Source organism: Metarhizium brunneum, chromosome 4 (genome assembly GCF_013426205.1).
Source record: "Metarhizium brunneum chromosome 4, complete sequence".
NCBI lineage: Eukaryota > Fungi > Ascomycota > Sordariomycetes > Hypocreales > Clavicipitaceae > Metarhizium > Metarhizium brunneum.
Genome location: NC_089425.1, coordinates 1354447 through 1382154, shown reverse-complemented (window position 1 = coordinate 1382154; position 27708 = coordinate 1354447). Strand labels below are relative to the sequence as shown.

Genomic DNA, 27708 nt, shown 5'->3' with positions numbered 1-27708 from the left:
ATTAATAATTCTATTATTATAAGTAAAAAGTTTTCCTTTAATATTAATTAACTTATATAATACCTTTTTATATTTTTATAGTAATTAATAATAATTTATAACTCTAAGTAAGATATAATTACTTATTATATTATTATTTATAAGTATATAAATATAATATCTTATAACTTTAGCGTCTAATACTATCTTATTACTTTATTTATTCTAGGTTATATTAAGGGTTATTAGCGTCTTTTTTTTTATATTAGCTTATAACCCTTTTATAAATAATATACCTTATTTTTTAAGTTTTTTAGAATAGATTTTTTTACGATTTATTATTTTATTTCCTAGTATTATTTTATAAGTTTAGTTTTATTTTATAAGTACTTAAAGTAAAACCTATTATTAAATATTTAATATAAGTAGTTATAAATTTAGTTTTTTATTTTTTTATACTTTTTATATATTAAGTTATTATAATTTATTATATATTTCTTATTATATCTAAGGTTAAACTTTTATTTATTATATTACTTATTTAGATTTTATTTATTATAATATATTAATTTTATAGTTCCTTTAAGGTCTTTTTATTTAAGTATATTTAATACCTGCTATATTTATTTATATATTACTAGTATTTTATATTATTACTTATATTATTTCTTAGCTTTATTTATTATATATTTTAAATAATTTAATAATAAGTATATTATATAATTCTTTATTTTATATTAAGGTAACTTAAGTAATAACTCTCTTTTATATATTAGGATTTTTTCCTTATATATATATTAATATTATTACTTATTCTTTATATATATATATAATTAATATATATCTAATTTATATATATTTATAAGGTTTATATAAGCTTAATATTTAATAGGTATATTTAAATTAGGTTTTAAGATTATTATTTAATTATTATTAATTATTTTTATTTTTTATTTTAAGAGTTCTTATTTAAAGTATAATATCTTAATTAAATATCCTTTTATCTTAATTAAAAATATATCTAATTATACCTTAGTTTAAAAGTATACCTAATATATTATAAACGTGTATAATACTTATATTAAACGTGTATACTTTATATATTTTAATAAGATTTTAGGATTATTTTTTTTTCTTCTTTTAAAAACTATAATATTTAATTTTTTATTATTATAATAGTATTTATTATTAAAATAAGAATTATAAAATATTTTCTTATTAGTATAAGAAAATATTATTATATAGCTTATTCTTATATAGCTATTAGCCTTATAAGCGTTTTTTCCTTATTTTATTTATTTTTAAATGCTTTTAAAGTATCTAGGATTATATTATTATTATTAATACTTATTTCCTTTACTTTATTTTTTAGTTTATTAAAAGTAATAAGGATTTATATATCTTACTTCTTCTTATATTATTATTCCCTTTAAATCTTCCTTACTTTTACTTATTATTATACTTAATTAAGAATTTCTTAATATAAATCTTTATTTAAATATTTTAGTAATTTTAGTTTATAAAGTTCCTTTTATCTTATTATTATAAGTATTTTTTTTTTATTAATTATTTATTTAGGTCTTCTTATACTAGTTATTTAGCTACTTATAATTTATTTTTTATAAAGTTTATAATTTTCTTCTTTAGTTTTCTTAGTTCTTTTAAAAATTATCCTCTTTCTTATTTATTACTTATATAAACATAGTAATTATTATTATAATAAAAGGTTTAATTAAGGTTCTTATATTTTACCTTTAATTTAATAACTTTAATTTTTTATTAGTTAATAAAATTAAGTTATTTCTTACCTCTTTTTAATACTAGCTTTTATTTTTTCTTAGGTTTCTTATATTTATTAATAAAATATCTTAGTTTTTTATAATTATAATATTTCTTTTCCTTTTTATTATTTTTCTTAGTAATATTAAGCTTTATTTATTTAAGGTTAAGAGTATAATTATAAGTAATAAGTTTATTATACTTTTTATATTAATTAGCTTAATAACTCTTCCTTTTAATAAGGCTTTAGGTTCCTTTACCTTATTTCTTTTATATATATTATTAATATTATTTATTATTAATTTATATTATTATAATAATATAATCTAATAAGTTATTTAGTTTATTCTTTTTATAAAGTTTATTTTTAATTTCTTCTTTAAGTTCTTTATAAAAAGCTAATATAAAAGGTTTATTCTTTTAATTAAGCTAAGATATAAGTTATTTAAAGTAAGTAATATAATTAGATATTAATCTTTTTTACTTAAGCCTATTAATATAATACTTAATAGCTTTAGCTTTATTAATTATTTTAAAGGCCTTTTTAATAGCTTTTTTAAACTTATTATAACTTTTAAAAATAATATTAATTTCTTTTTTATAGTTATTTTTTTCTTTATTAAGATAATCCCTTATAATAAGTTTAAACTATATAAGTATTACTCTTATTATATATTCTTTCATATATAATACCTTAATAAAGGATTTTTTTATTTTAATTAAAAATTATTAATAATAAGCTTTAAGTTAAGTAAGGAATTCTTAAAGTATACCTAGGGATTTATTATATAGTTTTAATGCCTTAAATCTAAGAATTTCTTTTAAGTCCTTTTTAATTATAATTATAATTATAGCTTATTCTTATTATTCTTTTTTTATTTATTAGACCTATTCTTAAAAGTATATAATTTTAATAAGTATATTATAAGTAAAAATAATAATTAGTTCTTCTTAGGTTTTATTTAATTTAAATATAATAATAGTCTTATATAATATTATATTAATAGTTATTAGGTATTACTTAGAGTAATATGGTAGTAGTTTAAATAAAAGCTTTTAATATATAATAGCTAAGGTTCTTAAAGGATAAATTAGTTATAATTTATATTAATAAAGCTATTAAGGTAGTTAATCTAAGTAGTTAGGTATTATATTAATAATAGGTTATAAATTATAACTAAGTAATTAGAGTTAAAGAGTTATAAGTAAAGCTTAAGTTAATATAATAATTATTATTAAAAGCTAAGAAGCTAAAGTCTATTTATAAAGTAATATTAAGGGTCCTTATATACTATAATAAATTACTTCTCTTATTATAATATTTCCCTTTAAATTACTATTATAATTATAATCCTGCTTATATAAATTATAGTTCCTTTTATAATTTAAATATAATAGTTACTCTGACTATTAATTTATTATTTGCCCTGCCTATACCGCCCTATGGCTTATATAGCCGGCCTAACTTACAGCCTGCTTCCTGTATACAACTAGGTTATAATATTTATAAACCTAACTTTTTTTTTTACTTATTATTAGATTTTCTTATATATTAAGTTTTTATTTTATACTTTTAATATAATATTTAATTATTTTTATTAAAAGTTATTATTTTTATTAATTTTAAAAAGTTATTTTATTATTATAAGTACTTTTATATTATAATTACTTTTTTAACTTAAAATATTTACTTATTTATTTTTAAATTCTTTTTAATAAATAATTTTATAATTAAATTCTAAAAAATATTTAACTTATTAAATTTATTATTTATTTAATTATTATATTATTATAAAATAAAAAATATTTTTATAATTAATATATATTTTAACTTTATATTTACTTCTTATAAAATAATATTTAAATTCCTTAAAAATATTAATAATTACTAAGAATTTCTTATTATAAATAAAATAATTAAATTTTACTTTATAAAATTTCTTTAAGTAAAATATAATAAAATATAATTTTTTATTATTATTTTATTATTTTATTTATACTTTTAAAATAAAATCTAATAAATTAGTTTTTAGTTTTATTTTTTTTTAGGTTAAAAGTTTTTAAAATAAGTTTAAATATAATAAGTTCTTTAATTTTATTAAAAGTATATTATATTTTATTATTTTAATTTTATTACTTATTTTTCTTAATAAATTTATTTAAAAATATTATAATTTTATTATAGCTTTTAATAAATTTTTTATAATAGTTTATAAAGCCTTTAAAGCTTTATATATTCTTAATATTTTTTAATATTAATTAATTTCTTATTACTTTTATCTTAGATTTTTTTATTTATATTTTATTTAATTATATTATATATCTTAAAAAGTTTATTTTTTATATATAAAATTTACTTTTTATTAGTTTTATTAATAACTTTATATTTTATAATATTTATAATACTTTATATATATATTTTTTATAGTTTTTTAAGGTTTTTAAGAAAATTAATATATTATTTAAATATATTATTATAAAATTATTTAAATATTTTTATAATATATTATTAATTATTTATTAAAATATTATTAATATATTAATAAGCCTAAATAATATTATTAGGTATTTAAATAATTTAAATTTTATTTTAAAAGCTATTTTTTATTTAAATTAAATTATATACTTTTTTTAGGTTTAAAGTAATAAACTAATTTATTTTATATAATTAATTTTATAATTTAAAAATAAATAATAATAATATTTAATCTTTTATAATAATCACGTTTAATTACTAATAATCTACTATTAATTATAATTTCTTATTTTTTTTTAGAATAAATATAACTAAATATTTAACTTTTAATATAAATACTTTAATATAACCTTTTATTAATATCTTATTAATATACTTTTATAATATTTTAAGTTCTTTTATATTTAAGTTATAAATCTTATAAAATATTATTAACTTTTTATTTATTAATTTAATTTTATAATCCTATTAATTATATTTAAGTAATTTAATTTTTAATTCTTTTATAAATAATTTTTTATATTTTTAATATTTTTTAGGAATATTTTTAAGTTTTTTTTCTTTTATTATTAAGCTTTTATTATTTTTATTATTCTTATTTTTTTTTTTTTTTTTAAGTTTCTTATTTATATTTATAAGGTTTTTCCTTAAAGTAATAATAACCTTTTAAATCTTAGCTTTTATTTTTTTATTACTTATTATTATTTATATTCTAGTTTATAATACTATTAAAATTATTATAATAAATCTAATTATTCTTTTTTTTATACTTATTATTTTTATATTATTTATTTATTATTATTAGTTCTTAAATAACTTACTTAAAAGTTCCTTTTTTTTAGAACTTTATTTATAAGCTAAATTATAATAAAATTTTTTTTTTTTTTTTAAATTTTATTAATTTTATTAGCTTAAAATTTTATTCTACTTTAATTAGCTTATTTTTTAGTTAATTAATAGGTTATTTTCTTATAATTATAAGTATTTTAATATTAAGTTATATTTTAATATATTTATAATATTAAGTTAAATTACTTTTAAATAAGCTTAAATTTATACTTTAAAATAATTAGTTTTTTAGTTAATAATTCTATTATTATAAGTAAAAAGTTTTCTTTTAATATTAATTAACTTATATAATATCTTTTTATATTTTTATAATAATTAATAATAATTAATAATTTTAAGTAAAATATAATTACTTATTATATTATTATTTATAAGTATATAAATATAATATTTTATAACTTTAATATTTAATATTATTTTATTACTTTATTTATTTTAAATTATATTAAAGGTTATTAATATTTTTCTTTTTATACTAGTTTATAGTTTTTTTATAAATAATATACTTTATTTTTTAAGTTTTTTAGAATAGATTTTTTTATAATTTATTATTTTATTTTTTAATATTATTTTATAAGTCTAGTTTTATTTTATAAGTACTTAAAGTAAAACTTATTATTAAATATTTAATATAAGTAATTATAAATTTAATTTTTTATTTTTTTATACTTTTTATATTTTAAGTTATTATAATTTATTATATATTTCTTATTATATTTAAGGTTAAACTTTTATTTATTATATTACTTATTTAATTATTATTTATTATAATATATTAATTTTATAGTTTTTTTAGAGTTTTTTTATTTAAGTATATCTAATACTTATTATATTTATTTATATATTATTAGTATTTTATATTATTACTTATATTATTTTTTAGCCTTATTTATTATATATTTTAAATAATTTAATAATAAGTATATTATATAGTTTTTTATTTTATATTAAAATAACTTAAATAATAACTTTTTTTTATATATTAAGATTTTTCTCTTATATATATACTAATATTACTACTTATTTTTTATATATATATATAATTAATATATATCTAATTTATATATATTTATAAAATTTATATAAGCTTAATATTTAATAAGTATATTTAAATTAAATTCTAAGATTATTATTTAATTATTATTAATTATTTTTATTTTTTATTTTAAAAGTTCTTATCTAAAATATAATACCTTAATTAAATATTTTTTTATTTTAATTAAAAATATATTTAATTATACCTTAATTTAAAAGTATACTTAATATATTATAAATATATATAATACTTATATTAAATATATATATTTTATATATCTTAGTAAAAGTCTAGAATTATTTTCCTTTTCTTTTTTTAAAAACTATAATATTTAGTTTTTTATTATTATAATAATATTTATTATTAAAATAAAAATTATAAAATATTTTCTTATTAATATAAGAAAATATTATTATATAGCTTATTCTTATATAATTATTAGCTTTATAAGTATTTTTTTTTTACTTTATTTATTTTTAAATATTTTTAAAGTATTTAAAATTATATTATTATTATTAATACTTTTTTTTTTACTTTATTTTTTAGTTTATTAAAAGTAATAAGAATTTATATATTTTACTTCTTTTTATATTATTATTTCCTTTAAATTTTCCTTACTTTTACTTATTATTATACTTAATTAAAAATTTTTTAATATAAGTTTTTATTTAAATATTTTAATAATTTTAATTTATAAAGTTTTTTTTATTTTATTATTATAAAAGTTTTTTTCTTTAATAATTATTTATTTAGGTTTTTTTATATTAATTATTTAGCTATTTATAGCTTATTTTTTATAAAGTTTATAATTTTTTTTTTTAGTTTTTTTAGTTCTTTTAAAAATTATTCTTTTTTTTATTTATTACTTATATAAATATAATAATTATTATTATAATAAAAAGTCTAATTAAAATTCTTATATTCTACTTTTAATTTAATAATTTTAATTTTTTATTTTTTTTTAATATTAGCTTTTATTTTTTCTTAGGTTTTTTATATTTATTAATAAAATATCCTAGTTTTTTATAATTATAATATTTCCTTTCCTTTTTATTATTTTTCTTAATAATATTAAGCTTTATTTATTTAAAGTTAAAAGTATAATTATAAATAATAAGTTTATTATACTTTTTATATTAATTAGCTTAATAACTTTTTCTTTTAATAAAATTTTAGATTTTTTTACCTTATTTTTTTTATATATATTATTAATATTATTTATTATTAATTTATATTATTATAATAATATAATTTAATAAGTTATTTAGTTTATTCTTTTTATAAAGTTTATTCTTAACTTTTTTTTTAAATCCCTTATAAAAAGCTAATATAAAAGGTTTATTCTTTTAATTAAGCTAAAATATAAATTATTAAAAGTAAGTAATATAATTAGATATTAATCCCTTTTACTTAAGCCTATTAATATAATACTTAATAGCTTTAACTTTATTAATTATTTTAAAGGCTTTTTTAATAGCTTTTTTAAACTTATTATAACTTTTAAAAATAATATTAGTTTTTTTTTTATAATTATTTTTTTTTATTAAGATAATCCTTTATAATAAGTTTAAATTATATAAGTATTATTTTTATTATATATTCTTTTATATATAATACCTTAATAAAAAATTCTTTTATTTTAATTAAAAATTATTAATAATAAGCTTTAAGTTAAATAAAAAATTCTTAAAGTATACCTAAAAATCTATTATATAATTTTAATACTTTAAATTTAAGAATTTCTCTTAAATTTCTTTTAATTATAATAATAATTATAGCTTATTTTTATTATTTTTTCTTTATTTATTAGACTTATTCTTAAAAGTATATAATTTTAATAAGTATTTTATAAGTAAAAATAATTATTAGTTTATTTTAGATTTTATTTAATTTAAATATAATAATAGTTTTATATAATATTATATTAATAATTATTAGGTATTACTTAAAGTAATATAATAATAGTTTAAATAAAAGCTTTTAATATATAATAGCTAAGATTTTTAAAAAATAAACTAATTATAATTTATATTAATAAAGCTATTAAAGTAATTAATCTAAGTAATTAAGTATTATATTAATAATAAGTTATAAACTATAACTAAATAATTAAAGTTAAAAAATTATAAGTAAAGCTTAAATTAATATAATAATTATTATTAAAAGCTAAAAAGCTAAAGTTTATTTATAAAGTAAAATTAAGGGTTTTTATATATTATAATAAATTACTTCTCTTATTATAATATTTCCCTTTAAATTACTATTATAACTATAATCTTACTTATATAAATTATAATTCCTTTTATAATCTAGATATAATAATTACTTTAACTATTAATCTATTATTTACCCTACTTATACCGCCCTATAGCTTATATAGCCAGCCTAACTTATAGCCTGCTTCCTGTATACAACTGGGTCGTAATAATTAAATTATATAATATATTTTAAATAAATTATTTTAATATTAAACTAAAAAAATAAGCTATTTATATTAGCTTTTTTTAAAAAATTAAAAAAAGAAATTAAAAATAAATTATATAAAAAAAATATATTAAATAACTTTTTAAATTATATAATAATAATAATTTAAATTAATAATAAATAATATTAATAATATATATAAAAATAATAAAAAAAAAAACCTAAAATTTTATAAAAAAAAAAAATAATAAATAAATTAAAAAAAAAAATAAAAAAAATTTATTACTTATAATTATATTTTTAATTTTAAATAAATAAAACTTAATATTATTAAAAAAAATAATAAGAAAAAAAAATATTATAATTATAAAAAACTAAAATATTTTATTAATAAATATAAAAAACCTAAAAAAAAATAAAAACTAATATTAAAAAAAAGTAAAAAATAACTTAATATTATTAATTAATAAAAAAATAAAATTATTAAATTAAAAATAAAATATAAAAATTTTAATTAAATTTTTTATTATAATAATAATTATTATATTTATATAAGTAATAAATAAAAAATAAAATAATTTTTAAAAAAACTAAAAAAACTAAAAAAAAAAATTATAAATTTTATAAAAAATAAATTATAAATAATTAAATAATTAATATAAAAAAAACTAAATAAATAATTAATAAAAAAAAACTTTTATAATAATAAAATAAAAAAAACTTTATAAATTAAAATTATTAAAATATTTAAATAAAAATTTATATTAAAAAATTCTTAATTAAATATAATAATAAATAAAAATAAAAAAAATTTAAAAAAAATAATAATATAAAAAAAAATAAAATATATAAATTTTTATTTTTTTTAATAAATTAAAAAATAAAATAAAAAAAATAAATATTAATAATAATAATATAATTTTAAATATTTTAAAAGTATTTAAAAATAAATAAAATTAAAAAAAATATTAATTAAATTATAATAAAAAAAATAAAAAAAAGGCTAGTTAATTACTAGAACTTACTAGTAATATAATTAATAATTATACCTAGCTAATTTAATAGTAATATATAATTTAAAAAATATTATATATATATATTATAATACGTTAAATTTATTAGCTTAAAAGGTAATTTATAACTTTATATACTAGTAAAAGTATATATATAATAATAATAATAACTTATAACCACGTGAGTTATACCCTAAAAAACTTAGAGTAATCTAATATAATATAAATTAATAAAGTCCTAACTTTTATAAAGCCTATTATTTTTCTTATAATTACCTTATTTTACTTTTATATACCTAATTTAAATAAATTACTTTATAAATAATATAGCTACTTATAGGTTTTTAGCTTTATATTACTCCTTAAAGTATTATAGCTTCTTACTTATTAATATTAAACTTAATTAATAATTAATAACTATAATTATAACTAGTACTAAAAAAAGTAATAAGCCTAATATAAGTAAGTTATTTATTATAACTTTAAAAATTAAAGCTAATAAGCCTAAAAAGGTAATAAAAAGGCTATTATTATAAAGAATATTAATAAGAAAAGAAATATATTATTAAAGGCTAAAAATACTAAAAAAGTTAATAAACTTAATAAAGTAATTAAAAAAGTAAGAAAAAAAAAATAAAGGGGAAAATTAAAAAGAATATTATAAAGCTAGTTAATAAAAAGTAGCTTTATATTATAGTTTTCCCCCTTATTATAAAAAGCAAAAAAATATTAATAAAATTAATAATTATATAAAAATAAATTATATAATAATATTTTTTTATATTAATAAAAAAATATTTTATAATTTTTATTATTATAAGAAATATTATTATAATATTAAAAAACCTAATATTATAATACTTAAAAAAAAAAATAATTTTAAATTTTTATTAAAATATAAAAATTATATATAATTAATAAAGCTGCCTACCAAGGCAGAGCAACCTACCGAGACAAAGCTGCCTACCAAGGCAGAGCAACCTACCAAGGCAAAGCTAGCTCGACGAGGGGGGGCCAAGCCTGTCCCCGAGCTACATGTACCTACCAAGCCAAAGCTAGCTGCTAGGGCAGAGCAACCTACCGAGCCAAAGCTACCTACCAAGGCAGATCTACCTACCGAGGCAGAGCTCTGCGAACCGTTTAATGGCAAGCCGGCTGCTTGTAAGGCTGCAGCAAGTGCGTGTTACAAAAAGGATAGGCGCTTGATGTCTTCTAAGAAGGCGTTAATTGAGTGTGTGCGCGCCACCGCCGCCGCCGCCGCCGCCGCCATCGCCAACCAAATTACCGATGAAGAGCTCTGCCTACCGTTCAATGGCGATAAGAAGTGTAAAAATGGAAGAACCGAGTGTATAAAGAGCCGCAAGCTAACCAGGAAGGCGATGATTGAGTGTGTGAAAGACATCGCCAAGGGCATTGTCCCAGACGATGAGGACCCTCCAATCTGGTCTCCCTAGTTGTCATGTTATACGGCTGGGACTTAACAAGAGCTTAGAATCGTTACAGGAGGCCATGGCGGACCAGCTGCAAGCTTCGGGCATACCTGTTTCTTTCATGTATATCTAGTCTTTGCCCTCCTCTCGCTCATGACAAGTTGAGGACCTGTAAACACCTTTGAGATCATCTTTAAATTGAGTTGTTACCACCTCATCCATGAAAACCTAGCCCTTGTCACATGTGGCTAGCAGGTTCCTTTCCGAGTTGTTGTTACGATTGGCAGCCGTGGATTGAGTTGGCCATGAGATAGTTGCTTTGACCGGGATACTCTCTATTTGGACACGGATGCAAACCACCACGTCTTTAGACTAATTCTTGTTAGGATACATAAACCACGGGAAGCCCTCTGCACCGTATTTTTTTGAGGAGCAACTTGGAACAGTAATATCCAACCTATCCGCTGCTTTGTGTAGCTGCGCCCAAAGGAGATTAGAGCGGTCCTCGGTGTCTAATGAGCGCCGTGGTTGACTAGCAATTTGATAATTTGAACATTCTTGTCGCATCTTTCAACGGCTACATGGCAAGGGACTTTCTTAATATCAGCGCCACTACTGACAATCTGTAAGCTCCGGATTCTCTTAGTGAATAGCCATGTAAAGCGGTGTGCGGCCGCCATTGCCAGGCTTGTCCTCATCTACGTTTTCATCTACCCCCTTCCCTAAAATCAGCCACTTTGCCAACGCAAATTGTCGGTGAAGACGAGTCCATCAAAAGGTGTCTTCAAAATCCGAATATGGCTCTGAAAGCTGGACTATCTTGGCACGTGGCCTTTCATTGCTGCCCCAGCCAGTGTATGTAAGTGTGGGACGATGGAGGGCTCAGAGACTCCGAGTTGGCGACCCAAGTCTCCCCAGGTCTAGTAGGCTAGGCCTCCTATTAATGACATGCAGGCATTTGCAGCGCCAGGGCAGGGCCCAATGTTCAATGCATTGACGGCAGTGTCCAGCCCAACATTGGATTTATCTGGAGCGTCGCGCGCTTGGCCGTTTCAATGACAAGCACCCGCATTTGTCGGTTGATTGGCTGCCTGAACTACATAGTCTCCCTGAAACGCGCACCTTGGCCTAATAAGTGCAACCAGACATGAAGTGACATCAGCCGTTGATGGCCATTGACACGTCTGGTGCATGGATATTAACCGCCCAGCATGCCCCTGGGCCCTGTTGGCGGCTAACAGGTGGAGATGGCACTGGCTGGGGTCACATTTCCCCAACTGTCAACTGGTCTAGTGGGTTAATAATAGATGACATGCCCACATGCCCACATGGTAAAGTTGAAACGCCTATGCCATGGTCCTCGACAAGAAAAAAATGGGATATTCATACGTAACGCACCCAGAGAGGCGACTACAAGGGACAAGGGAAAAGATGTTTAAAGCAGCAGACACCAATTGGATGGCTAGCATGACAATGCCGAGTCAAGTCGGTTGGGATCCATGTGCACAGCGAAGAGGGTTGCTAAGCGCCGTGAATCAGTTATAAAGCATCGATACCATATACTCAAATTGCATGAATGGCCAGGGGGATATGCCAGCTACTTCCATCCTCCAGCCACCGTTGTTCAGATGTCTCAGCTTTCTGCAACTGTGGCCTCATTGCCGTGCAAGTGGCCGGCGTCTGTTGGCAGCACTACCAAACACGAGTTCGACGACACAAAGGCCTACTCCGTGACTTTGGAGGTGTCGCCGGATGGCTCTCGGAGACGAGTCGGTGTCGTTGTAGACCGATATGACAAGAACCAACACATCATGTCTGCTTTGCTCTGGGTAGAGTGTAAGCGGCCCGGTGGCAGCCTAAGAGAAGTGGAAAAGCAGGCACTAGACGCGGACAACTTGTCCTTCCCTTACACCATGACCACGGTCGGCGTATCCTTTCGCATGCCGTTTTACCAAAGGGGCGGAAGGCACCTTACGCCTTTCCACGGGGAAGCCACTTCGGCAGACAGGACTCAATACGTCGACGCTGATTCACAAAATGCCATCTACATCAGAGACACTAAAACCACCCAGACATTATATCAAATACAGTAGTATTTTTTGAGTCATTCAACATGTTTCTAGTCAGAGTGGCACAATTTACATTGGCGCAGTGAAAACCACCATTCAAGCTTACCATGCCAGGGCAAATCAATCCAAGACGCCGTGTTGCAAGTAGGCGCTGCTTCCTCATGGAAGCGAAGGCTGGCCGCGTACGGCAAGTTTTTCCGTGTTTTGCCCAAGCCAATACGCAGTGTCCTTGACGTGTCTACTGCCAAGAGATCAAGGGCCCAGTCGAAGCGATACTGCCCTACGCAGGCTCGACGACCGTCGCCGTAATGAATCAGTATGCCCATGATTGGCTTGTGTGAGACACCTTTGTCAATGCAGCAAGCAATTCCCACGACATTCTCCAATCGACAGTTCGTATAGTACCAAAGTTCATTGTATTGGGTGTAAGGCGGCGATGACGATGGTCTTATTGACGGCGGATAGGTTTCCCGATAACGCGGGTCAATATTCTCGGGTACACTGTCTTCATCGTTCGCGCTTTCGATCCCCAAGTACTTGATCCTTTTATCGTCGCAGAGCGGGTCCCAATCGTTGATGTATATCCGCGACGGGCTCCTCGTTGTTCTGTAAATGAGGTGGAACTGAAGTCGGAGGCCAGGATGTACGTTGTAACTCCCGAACATGACTGCTCTTCCCTGGCTTGAATAAAGCTAAAACGCTTAGTGTCAGCGCGAGTGCTCTGTCTTCAACAATTCTACATCATACCATAAAACCTAGAAAGCCAGACTCAGCATGCTTGACTGCCCAAACCTGTACCAGGTATTCGTCCGCGTCGATAGGCATATACATCCACAACACGGCGCTTGCATCATAGTCCAAGTCGAGATCGAACTGTGTTGTGGTGTCTAAGCCGTGCGCATACATCTTCAAAATGTGGAATCCAGAGATGGCGGCAGAATAGCCGTTTGTCCCAGGTGTGTTGCAATCAACAAAGCTCATCCTCAAGTTATCTGGTAGTCCCTCAGCAGAGCCACACGTGTCCAGATCTATTAGTCGACAGGATAGACCTGGTGTAGGCCACGCCTGATCAAGGAGCGAGCCGCTTCTTGAGACAGGGGGATCTGTAGAATCTAGGAGTCGTCTGATTTTCAAGCCCTGGGAGGATGTTAGGATAGGTAATTGCATGGTTGGAGCCAGGATAAGCTAACGTCAGACTGTGCGACTATTCGCACGAGGCCAAAATCTCTGGTTAGCTGCTTCCACCATAGTCCGCAGCAATCCAAAGACGAGTTGCAACGGTCATCCCGCCTGGGCAATTCAAAATAAATATTCCTGATTCCAACGTGGTCATATGCCACATAGATTACCCGAATTGTATGGCCTTGCGGCGCATCCAGAATTCGATGGCCCTTGGCATCATTCCCCAGAGGCGAGTTCTGTAAGGATTGGAGGTACGAGATACCCTCAATGGTCACATATGTCGCGTAAACATCCTGGGTAAGATTGATCATGGAATTGGACGGATAGAGGTGTCGCGCGACGTCTTGGCAGGCGATGGCGGCCCATTGCCGGTAAAGATATCCTGCGACAATGTAGCAGAGCTCCCGTGGCAACTGACGTAAGAAACCAAGACCCAGGTTCCTCGCCAGGGTCCGTATGATGCGTTGCTGCCGTTCAGGTTCGAAGCGGATTGGTGGGCTAAACGCATAATCTGTGGCAGCGAGGAAGTTTGAGGATATGGGCAACAGCTTGACGGAATAACAGTCGCGGTGAAAACATGGAACCCGGCGACTTTTACTCATGCAACGACTGTCGCAGCACATGTGGAAATAAGTCCCGGTCTCATCTTCGTGAGTAGTGTGACGCCGAAATTGGAATGGGCTAGTTGCATGGTCATCGTCAAGAGCTGGAGGTCGCACGAGCTAAGAGTGAGCAATCTGAACATGGCAAGTTCAATGGAACAAAATATGACACACCTGCGACCACTATTTCGCCGTCTTGGACGAGGAACTGGCAGAGCCTGCACCGAGGTTTGTCGATACACACATCCTGTATGCTGTCCTCAGCCGTCATTGCCTCTGGTTGTGTACTAAGCTGACGCGGCTCTGGAGGGTTTGAGTGCTTGACCTCGCTGATGCGAGGTGGGTGAGGTCGGGGCAATGGCCGTGCTTGTTTGAGATGGGCTGGGTACGGAGTAGAATATCGACATTTGCAACACTGGGTCTTACCTGCTCTGCTCCTGCCGTCTGTCAGACGAAGCAAACGTCAACTGCCAGCACTGAATCTTTCCTTCCCGCCAAGCCAGGTACTCAATGTTCACTCCACCGTGACGCTAGTGCGTGCTGCCGACTTGGATGGGACATGGAGCTTCGTGCTCGCTGCCGACAGTGCCTTGACAGCGGTTGTAAATTTTTTATCAAACTCCGGCTGGTCTGTCAATCTCAACTTGACCAATTTCTCTCCCATGCTTGGATTCTCTCGCAATGTGTCCAGAGCAGTTCCGCACAGGCTTCCAGCCGCTCTGTCGTTGCCAGAAATTTGTACATGACGGAGATTTGTGCCATTTTTCAAAAGTGAGCAACAATTCGTCTGTGAGATGTGTGGCGCTATCGAGGCCAACGTTAACAAGGAGCGAAAGACGCTCTCGCCCCCTGGCGACAATCGGGCCGAGGTAGGATTGCTGTAATATGGTATGTCCTTTCTAGCAGCCACGTCGCAGAAACAAGCGGTACGCAAAAGAATCGACTTGGAGAAAGGCCGCCGTGAACACGACACAGATAGTACAACTGGCATGGATACATTCAACAAGCACACATTACGGCAATATAGTTCTACAACAGCCACTTTGATGCATTCATTCCTCTTGTCTCTACTCCCCGAAAATCTTCTTTTCCTTGAGTGTGGTCTTGTGTGACGCCCTGATTGTTCCTTTCATGATATGAGGCTGACCAGTGGTAAAACAAGGAATGTCATTGAAAACTCTCATCGAGTTGTTGCCCGCCAATGCCTTTTCCAATTTATTCATCGACTCAAACTTCAGAAGCACCTGCGCCATATAAGGCAGACCAGACTCGAACTGCGTGACTTCCCAGCTTTCCAGGCCCTCGGGTCCCCAGCATCTTTAAAAGCAAAGTCAGCAATGTAATTAAACTAGATGGCAGATGTGAATTTTGTGGGCGGTGCGCAGAAAGATGCTTATCCCAGTGGGATACGTACTCGGAGATGAGCCGCGTATGGGCGTCTGAGAAATACTTGAAATTAAATGCACCCGAGTGGTACATGAACGCTACCGATGCCATTTCTACTGGTTTCTAAGGGACCGGTACGTGGGAGGGTCGATTGCAAATTTCAGCGATGAACTAATAATATCGGGATGGGACGCATCGTGCCCTCGTCCATGGTGACCGAGTAATAGCCCAGTTTAAATAATGCAAATCTTGGATGCTTAAACCTGGCATCAACTTAGTTGAGCATCTACCCCACACGCTCGAATTACAGGATATAAGTTGGGTCTTGCCTGGGTTCTCCTGCATGACATGTCGTCAGGATTATCGCATCGTGCATGTGACGTCATTTATGCGTGTGGCGATGCGTGCCGGTTCCAAGCTTTAGCAAATGACCACTTGACGCCTAAATGACATTTCCCCTCTTCTCCACTCTTTGCCGTGCGTGGCGAAGCGATGATCTAGCAAAGAATGCATTGTGGCAGAACGTCTCGAGGGTTTCTGCCTCGCAGACGAAACCAACTGCAAGGGTGTATAAGCCAAAGGTACATTTTATCGTCAGACTTGGCATAAGCAGGCATCTCGGCCGATGGGAAGCCAGGCTAAAGCGGGCGGCATTGTTTGGGCATTGGTTGTGGAAACTGGACGGGCATAATTGCTATAGGGAAGCGCTGGAGTGAGGACCAAGGGTGCAAGCAAGATTATCAAAGGGCTATCGACTGATGTATGCCACCGGCATCAAAACCTTGGCTCCATATCTGACCAAACTCTCGAGGATGCGCCCGCCATCATCGATCGCTCTACTGTGTCTGGTGTCTGTTGCGTCTGGTAGCCAGTGTCTTGGATCTTGCCAGCAACCTACCTAGGTAGGTAGTCAGCGGTCGTCCAAATTTTGAGAAAGGACTTGATAAGAAAGGCTAGAGCGATTCAGTCTCGTCGTGTATCGATACTTGTCGAGGAGACAGCCACACTCTGCGGCTACACTGGCAGAACAGTCGGACGCCTTTCTGCGAGTTGGCGAGACGCAAGCTTTCAAAGACATGCGATCAAAGTAACCGATAGAGACCATTGAGTACAGTGAGATGTGGAAATTGAGCCTGTAGAGTGTATACAAAAGTGGTGAATTCCTTGCGGCTGACAAACTTGATAGAGCCCTGGCGCTAGAATATTGTAGAATAGAACTGCCCAATACCCAAACCTTTCAGCTGCACCTCACCATAAATGCAGAGCAGATATTGAAAAAGATAAACCTTGACTACAGGACGTTCCTCCAGCTTTGACAGCCCAAGAGTAGTCTTGCACGCCTTACAGAACAATGTGAAACGCCCACGAGCTCAATTTATAATGTGAGCCAGGTTCGTAAGAATCAACACAACTGCTCAGCACAAGAGTCAAGTAGTCGAATCTACTTCCACGGATTCGAGAAATAATCACGCCAAAAAGCTAACACGCCCGTTAGAAGGAATTCAAACAATGCACGTTGTAAAACTCACCACCAGGGATCAAAGCACTCGCATACATGACGTGCGAAATGGGCTTCAGTTCCTCATCAACGTGTCCCCCCGTCCCATCCCACGACTTGATCAATGCGTCAACCCTGTCCTGGAGCTCCTCATCCGCCCCAATACAACGAACCCCCAGATACGCGCCAAACTCCCTAAACGCCAGCCTCTTGTGCCGCTGCAGCCCAGAGCCCCCGAGTCGGGAATGGTCCAGCCCGTCCCGCAGCATCCGCAGCGACGTGTCGACAAACCCGTCGGCCCACGGCTCGTCCAGACAAAACTGGCACATCCACAGCCCCATGCCCAAGTCGAGGGAGTCGCTTGTCGGCGCCAGCTTCCCAGGGCGCGCCATTATCCCCGAGTAGTCGGCAATCTCGGCGCGCAGGGACAACTCGTCCCCGCCGCCGTACGACTCGGCAGTCTGCTGCAGAAGCCTGTAGACGGCGAACCCCGTGGCGGCGTCGAGGTGGCCCTCTGACGGGACCAGCACGTCCCTCATGTCTGTTGAGATTTTCCACACCATCCGCTTGTTGCCCCGCGCGTCGGGCGCGACAAAGTGAGGGTGGACGGCCCGGCCGAGCTCCATCGCCCAGGTGTTGAACTTGGGCTCGCCGGTCGCCATGGACATGCGGTTCAGCGCAAACATCCAGATGGTGAGGTAGTGGTGGTACTGGCCGTCGCCGTCGGCCCCGAACTCGGCCATTTTGCCGATCCGCAGCCCGCCCGCCAACGGCGCATCTTCCGTTGCACCAGGGAGCCTGTGGGATCCGTCTCTGGTTCTCCCGAGAATGTTGTGCACCGAGGACACCAGACCCGCGGCGAGGTTGAGATAGCGCACCGCGGATGTCTCCTTGTACAGGGTCAAAAGGTTGATGACGCCAAACGCGTCCGTCCACAAGTATCGGCCGTGATGGCCGCCCGCGCCGGGCGAAGCAGGAGGAGTCCATTTTTCCGCGTCTTGAGCTGTGGAATTGTCGAGGGGGCCGTATACGGCCTCCATGGCTAGCTTGAAGGCGTTGATGGCATCCATGCTCACGGTCGTTGTTTGGCCAAGTTCACGATGTCATGGTTTGCTTAGTGAAGAGATGCCCCGTGATGAAGTAGATTTACAATCAGCTCCTCGACATGTGGCGGCGCTTCAAAGAACAGATTGCGTGCAGACGAAACTCTACACCATGACATTTCCGCCTCAATTTTCGGGGCACATTTCCACATGATGATTCCATTGGCTGGGCCTCGAGGACAACGTAAGTGCCACCCGAGCATAACCATGGTTCGGACTGAGCCTGCCCGTATCTCCAAGTTTGTTGGGTATGATGCCAGCATAAGGGCTACATCAAATCATGACGATAAACTAGCCAAGAGACCTTGATGCAGGAGACACTTGCTCAGCTACAGCAACGGTAGGCGATCAATGGCTGACATTTGGTCACGCAGTGTATACACATACATAGACTGTCCACACGTGACGGCACTGCATACATGTCCTTGGGGTGGTAATGTGGCGGCGCCCTGCGAAAGCCTGAGCCCAAAGTCTGCCAACTCGGCTTTTCGGTGCATGTGTTCCTGCGTGACCAAATCAAAATCACTCTACAAGCCGCTGCCCAACTTGGCCAATCTTCCATGGCCGCAAACCAGCGGCAGTCGTGAGAATCGGCCACGGCCCTCAAGAACCAGGCGTCCAGATGCCTCTCTCGACGGGATCCCCAACAAGCCCAATATGCAAACCCCCTCAAGGCAACACCACAACGAGCAGGCGCACCAAGCAGATAGATACGCATCGCTCATACCAGAGATCCTCTGGACAGAGGCCCGATACGTCCAAGGCCTGGAGCGCCTCTCCGCCCTCCAACACCTACTTCTCAACCAGGCCGTCCTGCCCGCCGACGCAGTCAGCGAAATATTCGGAAACGTAGACGCCCTCTTAGCCCTGCACAAGCAGCTCCTCGCCCAGATGAGGACCACGTCTGCCCTTCCGCGCCGCGACCAAGATTGGAGCACGGCATTCTCCACGCTCGCCAAAGCCCCCGACATCTACGTCGCCTACATCGCCAACCACAAGGCTCAAATCAATGCTGCGGTTCGGCAACACGCCATTATCCTAACTACGTCCGGGCCCCCGGAGGTCTTGCAGCTCGTCTCGGACCGCTACATGATCCACCACACGTTTCAGTGGCCGTACGCGCGCTTTGCTCGATACTCCCGCATCCTCAAAGTGCGTCAGGCCGCGCCTGGCTGCGACCCCTGGCGGGTGCTGACTGCTCGCTAGGAACTGCTGCATGAGATACGGGCCGACGAGGCCAGGCATGCGAGCCTGCAAGCGGCGGCGGCGGCATACCACGATATTCTGGACAGAGCCAACGAGGCGCTGACGCAAAAGTGTCTAGACCTCGACGTCGGGTATCTTTTGGAGCGGGTCGAGGATTGGAAGGGCTTGGATCCGAGCACCTTTGGCAAGTTGGTGTTATTCCAGACCCTCCGATGTCGTCCTGGAGCGAGGCTGGAGTCAGAGGCGCCGGTATGCTCGTTCCATTGTGCGTGATTGTTTTAAATTTGTCCACGGGGCATTGACATGCCATGCCTGGCTACAGTTTCAGGTCTATCTTTTCGAAAGCATCCTCATCTGCTGCAAAAAGAGGAGGCACGGCCCGGAAAATCCCGAAGCCGCACCCTTGCGCCTCAAGGGTCGCATATTCCTTGTTAACATCGTGGACATGGGCGTTTCACCTGGTACTGTCTGGCTCTGCCGAGTTGTCCGTTGTGTTCTTCTTGGCCAGTTGCGACTAACACGAGACTAGGGCCTGCGCATAGGTTGAATCTCCTGTGGAGGGCGGCTCATCGGGTCGAGCCGACGACTTTGATCTTCTCGAGTGCTGGTGTGATGAGTTTATGGGTAGACAAGATACAGCGACTGAGGACGTGTAATATGGAGCGTCGGAATCAGGATGGCTAATGCGGGAAATTCAAAAAGTATTCAAGTCCAATTTTGCGTCCAACTCTGACATGTTTGTCCACTGACTGACTGTTCTACATTGCCTTGTTGCCACGTCACGGCCTGTTATGTGTGTTTGATATATGTATCCTGGTTGCAGTTTGTGGTAGAATATTTTACCCGAAAATAGGTTATACTAGTATTCAATGTTATAATACTATTAATAGTATAGAGCGCGATACTAACTGTGGATTTAACCCCACGATCCATCAGTCTCCAGTTTCGGCATCACCGTCCCGAGCGCCACATAAATGGCACCTTGACGTCGCAACGCGCCGCGGCTACATTGATACCAGGCCCTACCCCATGCTTTCGCGGTGGATCTCCGGCTTAGACCGTTAGTCTCCGAGTAACCGAAATGATTCATAAGTTATAACGCTCGCTCCATAAACATTGACACCATTAAATACATTCAGACCCCGTAAATTCGCCTTCCACTCCCATTGGTGAGTCACGGGCAAAGAAATATATGGACAACAGGAGGGGCCGAGACATACTAACCAATTCAGGTTTAACATGCGTTAAATGTCATGATAATTTTGATTAACTACCTAGGTACTTCGTCGTGCGTACACGTCAAATTCTTCAAACACACTACGGCCCATGGTACGAACATAGCATGTAGTTGGACTTGTAGTCACCTAGTCACGGACGTTAGAACGGGCCGGCAGTTTCTAAGACATCCTCTATATTATAGTTTCGAGAATGGTTCCTTTTGGAACCATATGCGGCACAAAGCTATCATCAGATCCTGGCGCTGACACTTCTCTTCTTCTTGGTAACCTAATATTTCTCATGACTATCGACGACTGCAGCTCACTCCCACTAAATTGATCAATCTACCACTCCGCAATCGCAGCCCGTCATTCTCCGAAACGCATCCCCGTCTAAATCTCTCATCTGCTTCAAAGCCGCTGCTGCCACGGCAATTTTTGCATCCTTTCCACTCCCTCGTATACCGTGAAAAGCTTTCTTCTTGTGTATCATCAGTGCGCAAACCACATTGCTGTCCGTTATTGCTGACGCCCCTGTGTCTGAACCACAAGGCACTGGCGAAATGCAAAGTCGCCATGATCGGCAACAAAAGGTGTCTTGCATGAGCTTGGTCAACTGTGTGACTGGGTGCCCTCCAGCATAGGTATCGTATAACGTCATGTCTTGAAAATATGGTGCGATGAACTTGGCGAAGAAATTGCGAACTAAATTGTAATCGTACTTGGAGTCTTCGTACATTGCCCCCACAACCGCTTCCAAAATGTCCGAAAGTGCTTTGGGAGGATGTTCCGTGTCTAGCCAGAAATCCAGCTGCAGAACGCCGTCCTCAGTCTGCGATTTTGCCTTCTCGATTTGTTCGACAAAGCCGGCAATATGACCCATCATAGATGAACCTGTGCTTAAGATGTGCCTATGTAGTCCAAGCTCTACACAGAGAAAAGAGAAAAAGTGATTCGAGGCCATTGCCATTTTGTGCTCTGTGAGCCACTGCGGGTCGGCTAACGGGTATCGTTGAAACAGGAAGTCAACGATAGCCACGTCAAGAAGTGCATCGCCTAGAAATTCCAGCCTTTGATAGTTTGGAAGTTCCGGTTCATATGGGTAAGACGGATGCTTGAATGCGCTTCGTAGAAGTTTTGGTGACCTAAATTTGTACCCAATGGATGCCTTAACCTTGTCCGCCGCAAGAAGTTCAATGGGACGCGATGGGGTAGTTTGCCAAGCCGGTTGAACGTATTTCTCGTAGTAGTCGCTATACTTTTTCATCCTGTGATTCTTGCTTTGCACCATTATGGTGACCGCCTTCACAGCTAAATCCATGCCTTCTGGTTCTGTCATGTAGGCAGCGCCGATAAGAGCCTCGCACACGTCCGCAATAGATTTATCCGCTAGTCTCTGAGTAAGTCCTACTGGCTTGTGTTTCTTTCCTTTCCGCAGTACGAGATCTGGGTACCACGAGCGTCGATCAAAGCCTCTGGACCTCACGTATTCCTGTAAACCTCTATCCACGGCGTGATTGAAAAGATTCTTGTTGCATATTAGAATCATACGCTCCACATGATATTCGAATTCATTCCTGTTCGGGATTAATGTGAACAGCGATATTGTTGTGGCCATTTTCAGGAACGCGTCACCTAGGAACTCAAGTCGCTCGTAATTCTTGCTAGTTTGAACGTCAACATCCTCCTCACCTTTTGTGAGCGCCTCCAAGGCTAATGGGGGGTAAATGGCCAAGTCAATAAACCCACAAGCATCCATCGCGATGGCTGCTGATTCAATGGAATATATCGCAACAGGGAGGGCTAAAGCTGTGACGACAACATCAACAGGAAGCTGGAACATGTTAGCTCGAGTGTTGGGAAATTGAATGTATGCCTTACGGTAGATATAGCCAACGGCTCTAAGATAAGGAAACAACCCCTAGGTAAATGCATATCCCCTTGATCGGGCTCACAGAGCAAATTTCTTCTCAGTGGGAGCAGTTCTGCGTCGAATACTGGTTGCTCTGAGTTCCAGATTATGCTTTGCCTGAATTTGTATGTTAGGCTATTGCTATACTGGGCAATGTTCTTCTGCACCCGAAAATAACTGCGAGACCTTGGAAGCGGCACATCGTCTGGAACCGGGTCAAATGCTTGATAGTCTTTGTTCACCCTGCTAGTGAAGAATTTCCGAGATCCATCGTACGGATCAGTAACAAATCGATCCATAAAGTCTACTGGACTTGTTAAAAGAGTGGGAAAAGTGGGAGCGCAAGCCACTTGCGATCTTTTAACAATATCCCAGTCGATAACGGTCCGCCCATCGCATGGGCAACCAGTCTCCTTTAGATTGGTCGCTGCTGTTGAGAGCACACAAGGGGCCAGAAAATAGGGCATGCTACCCGAATCGCAATCAAAGTCCTTGCTGAATATATCGTTGAATAATATGAGGGTGAACTTGGCCAAACTAGCTACTTCCTCTCCAGTTAATGTGAGAGGCACGGCGAATTGATGTAGTGCCAGAGTTGACTGGACATCGTTGTCTATCCAGAGTCTTATCGGCTCGATTGTAGGCAATGCGGCATGTGTCAAGATGCAAAGCGGACGGCCAGGTCTTCCAGTAGGGCCTGGACCCTTGATTGATAGTGTAGTGACGAATAATTGTGACGTTGCACGCTGGGCCCATAGCTCTGGTTTAGATTTTATACCATATTCTGATTGCTTTTTTTCGCTGAGGGCAAGCCGAGCATTGCGCATTTTTGGCAAGAGCCTTGTTAGGGTTGAACGAAAGTTCCCATCAATATACTTATGATTGAGCAGCTCGATACATGCCTTGAATGCTGCCGAGCCTCGTGCCAGTAGCTTACTGCGTTGAGGAGTACCCGAGAATGATTTCACTGGACATGAATCAGGCAACAGTACCATTGCAGTAAACTTGCCCGTTTCAGTAGATGTGACAATATATTCGGGATGAGCATCGGCGCCGCCGCAAACCGAGGATACAAACTTTGCCAACACGCCTCGGCTAGAATCAAATGTCAGTCTGGCGCCCGTTTGCGGGACCTCGAACGAGATTTGTGACTTGGCTTGTAACCCAAGCAGGCCGTCGTTTATCTCTACCTCGTTGATTTTCCTGTCAGAGGGAAGAGAAGAACAGAAGCGTCGCAAGGCATGGACATCTCTCGTAGCCTGTATTAATTTACGGCGATGTTGTATATTATCCCGTTCAACCATGTTGACGTATACAGAATTTGTCTGGCGCGCCCTTCCTTTAGATTGAATGTACTGGATTGCAGAATTGTAGAGATCGAATCTGATAATCAGGTCGCACTCGGGTATATCAATACCTTCTTCTGCAACTTGAGTTGCAAAAATGCAGTTTATTTCGCCATACCTAAAGCGGTTTAACGACTCGATCTGGTCTTTAATAGACATGTTGACGATACTCGAAGATGCTGGCTGCGATCCTACCTAATAAAGGATTAGATTGTGCTGTGAATCTATAATATGAGATTTGCGGAATAATTACATACCACAAAGCCTGCAGCCATATCCTGTATCCTCAACGCAGATCGATTGAACACTTCTGATAGTAGAAAGGCGATATATCTTTTCTGAACAAAAACTATGCATGTTGTGCTTTGTTGAGACTCAAATGCGTCGTGAAGTATTTCGTGAAGCGCCTGAACTTTAAGCGAGAAGTCTTGGGTCGACTCATTGTAAACGTGATCTGTTACGAGCTTTCTAGCTCTTGCTTTTATCAAATCATCATCAATCTGCTCTTGAGCTTGAAAATATGTCCCCGATACATGAGAAATAAGCTCATCAGCCGTATTGGCGGTCAGCTCGGTTATTGTTAGATACTGGTCAGGGCTCTTGAAAAGTTGCCTCCAGTATTGATCTGCACCCCAAGGTCCGATGGTGGAAGCAGTATATCTAGCAGCCTCCAAGTGGATTTGGAAATTTGACTGATACCTGCAAAGTGTTGATAAGGATAGAGAAAGAGTGGTCATGGTCATTTCATCCGCCGGGTCTGCCAAGGGACCGTACTCAATAACACGTTCGATTTGTTGCTTCCTACCCATGCCTGCGAGCAGGACTTCTTCAGACACAGTAGCAATCTTGCTGCAAAGCGTGGCTTCTAGATCAAGAGCAGCAGCATAGAAATCGCGGGTCTTTGAATCGACAGGGGACGCCGTCATGGCCAAAATCCGAGGATGATGTGCCTTCATCCGGATGTAGTGATCTCGCATGATACTGGCATATGGGTGGTTTTTTTTGGTGTGGTGTGCCTCGTCAAAAACCAGCAAGTTGATTTGATTCATTGTTACAAGGCCGCTGCTAAGGAGATCCAGAAGTATTTGTGCGGTACAAACAATGACCATGTTTTCTTGTATTTCGGATGCCCATTCTCTCATGCTTGCTTTATCCCCGTACAATTTGCCCACGGGGTATTCCAGATTCGCCTGAACAAATCGATGCTGCTGCAAACAAAGTGCCACCTTGTCCACTAAAAAGAAGGCGGTTCGTTTGGTCTGCTGTTGGTTTTCAAGTTCGAGAGCAAGCACGTGCCGAAGCAGAAGAACAGCAATATAGGTCTTTCCAGATCCTGTATCGAGCACGATGATGGTGTTTTGCTCTTTTGCACGTTCGAATAGGTCTATTTGGTATTGACGAGGCGTTGTAACAATCCTTTGATGTGATGGACCAGACTCTACGATTGTAGTGGAACCCTCAACAGTATCATCCTCTTTTGCTGGTGTTGCTGTATCATCTTGATAGGCTTCATCCGCGACCCAAGACATGAACGCAGCATGCTCGGAGTTTTGGGTCAATGGCTTCTTGGGACGCCTTTCGGGGTTAGTCGTCAGCCGGTATTTTTCAGCAGCATAACTGCTGTCGCTGTCATAGTTGCCTTCATTGCTCGAAACGTGATGGTTTTGTTCTGCCTCGCTAGCCGAATCGAAAGTGCCCGCAGTTACAACCGTTTCGTCCGTGCGGCGAAGGTCGTTGGCCGTCGCGTGTTTGGAGCTTTGGCTCATGATTTCATCAAATAGAAACCACGGGTTGTAATTGTGAGAAGGGAAGGAAAATAGGAATTCGCAAAACTGCACCAACTTGTCTTGTGATGGTTCCAGCCTTTGAACTGTGTGTCAAACTTTTCAAAGTGCTCTTGTGAAATGGGCACGAGGGGCGAGAAAGGAAGGAGCAAACGGCACCTCAAGAGCGAAGGCACACGTGCGGCTACCAGGCAAACAACCCAGACCAGACTGCTTTGTTGCAGCTGCCAGACTGAACTGTCAAAGGTCAATCAGACGTGCCAACTTTTGAAGTGCCGTCTGATTCTCTGCTACTTCTACTATTCCACCCTGGTACTTTCGACGTTGACGCAACAAGCCCGCCGTATTCCAGCAGTCACACCACTTGCGTCACTCGAATCACTTCTACAGTCCCCCTGATGCACAGACCAATGTCTGCAGCCAGCACGAATCGTCGTGCCGTTTGCCTTTGTTCGTTGCGACCCTGAGTGAAATCTTCTGAATTTACCAGCCAAGAGTTGTGTGTGTCCAGGGTTTTAGTTATTTGAGTTTCAATAACTCCAACTACTGCATCAGCCATACAGCCCGTCATCTTCCCATGACATGAACAAGATAACGAGGTGACTCTTGCGGTTACTATACGCCAGACCTAGGCTGGTGCCTGGGGTAGCCATGCATCTCCCGTGTGGTCCGGGCCAACAAGGGCTTCACCTCGACCTCTTTCCTGGCTACCTCGACAATTGTCTCTTCGCACCAGCCAGAACGGCGTAGAGTTTGTTGTACATTCTGCTGCCGTAATGCCTCTCTGCGACATCTGAAAGTCGATCCCGTTCGAGCATCCCCCACCGTTCCCGAAGGAAGAATACGTCGGAACGTCGACCGGGCTGGAGCATGTGCAGACTCTCGTGCCAAACAAATTCAATCCCCGTGGCGCTACTGCACCAAGGGTCAGTCATCATGCCAAATCCAAAGTCTGCGAGGGCCAGCTGCAGAAGGGTGGGAGCTCTGTCTTTTGATTCAAGGCGAAGCAGATGCCATGTTGGCCGAGCTCGAGGGCCGTGAAGGCCTGATGAAAGACGATTCGACGGCCCGCCCACCTTTGATATGCGTTTGACGAAACGTCCCGATGGCGGCCAAGGCTTCTGGGTCTTGTCAGAGTGCAGCGCCAGAGCCAGGGGAACAGTGACTGTCCCCGTTACTGTGTTTGGCTTCACTGTGACAGATATGTCCGAATCTTAACCTCTACTTATACTGTTGCCTGGACGCTAATTTTTAAAAGATGATACTCCGGCTGGTACGTTTCGCGGGAGCCCTGTAAAACAGCATCTCGACATGCATACACTCAAAAGCCTGATTATATGGGACGCCGAGGGCGAACAAGATCTTGAATGTTAACATGGCACCGGTTCCATGCTGAGCACTTAGAGCTCCAGGTCTA

General features: G+C 35.4%; 7 protein-coding genes across 7 annotated transcripts; 3 read left to right on the top strand and 4 right to left on the bottom strand.

Annotated features, from left to right (window-relative positions):
* Window positions 1-10761: 10761 nt before the first annotated feature.
* G6M90_00g070700 (uncharacterized protein) lies at window positions 10762-11010 on the top strand (the record flags this gene model as incomplete). The annotated part of the gene is made up of 1 exon (XM_066130939.1): window positions 10762-11010. The coding sequence occupies one exon, from the start codon at window positions 10762-10764 to the stop codon at window positions 11008-11010; it is 249 nt and encodes an 82-aa protein (XP_065987237.1).
* A 1604-nt stretch (window positions 11011-12614) lies between these two features.
* Window positions 12615-13079, top strand: G6M90_00g070690 (uncharacterized protein; the record flags this gene model as incomplete). Its single annotated transcript, XM_066130938.1, has 1 exon — window positions 12615-13079. The coding sequence occupies one exon, from the start codon at window positions 12615-12617 to the stop codon at window positions 13077-13079; it is 465 nt and encodes a 154-aa protein (XP_065987104.1).
* A 26-nt stretch (window positions 13080-13105) lies between these two features.
* On the bottom strand, window positions 13106-15110 carry G6M90_00g070680 (uncharacterized protein; the record flags this gene model as incomplete). The annotated part of the gene is made up of 4 exons (XM_014685124.1): window positions 13106-13747; window positions 13803-14192; window positions 14246-14943; window positions 15014-15110. 4 exons carry the CDS (start codon window positions 15108-15110, stop codon window positions 13106-13108), a joined length of 1827 nt encoding a protein of 608 aa, XP_014540610.1.
* A 796-nt stretch (window positions 15111-15906) lies between these two features.
* On the bottom strand, window positions 15907-16336 carry G6M90_00g070670 (uncharacterized protein; the record flags this gene model as incomplete). The annotated part of the gene is made up of 2 exons (XM_014685125.1): window positions 15907-16156; window positions 16254-16336. The coding sequence occupies 2 exons, from the start codon at window positions 16334-16336 to the stop codon at window positions 15907-15909; spliced, it is 333 nt and encodes a 110-aa protein (XP_014540611.1).
* Window positions 16337-17716: 1380 nt separating this feature from the next.
* Window positions 17717-18793, bottom strand: G6M90_00g070660 (uncharacterized protein; the record flags this gene model as incomplete). The annotated part of the gene is made up of 1 exon (XM_014685126.1): window positions 17717-18793. The coding sequence occupies one exon, from the start codon at window positions 18791-18793 to the stop codon at window positions 17717-17719; it is 1077 nt and encodes a 358-aa protein (XP_014540612.1).
* Window positions 18794-19483: 690 nt separating this feature from the next.
* Window positions 19484-20688, top strand: scd1_1 (Rho guanine nucleotide exchange factor scd1; the record flags this gene model as incomplete). Its single annotated transcript, XM_066130937.1, has 4 exons — window positions 19484-19978; window positions 20033-20281; window positions 20355-20498; window positions 20575-20688. 4 exons carry the CDS (start codon window positions 19484-19486, stop codon window positions 20686-20688), a joined length of 1002 nt encoding a protein of 333 aa, XP_065987058.1.
* A 901-nt stretch (window positions 20689-21589) lies between these two features.
* DCL1 (Dicer-like protein 1) lies at window positions 21590-26273 on the bottom strand (the record flags this gene model as incomplete). Its single annotated transcript, XM_014685128.1, has 3 exons — window positions 21590-23083; window positions 23131-24702; window positions 24765-26273. 3 exons carry the CDS (start codon window positions 26271-26273, stop codon window positions 21590-21592), a joined length of 4575 nt encoding a protein of 1524 aa, XP_014540614.1.
* Window positions 26274-27708: the final 1435 nt, after the last annotated feature.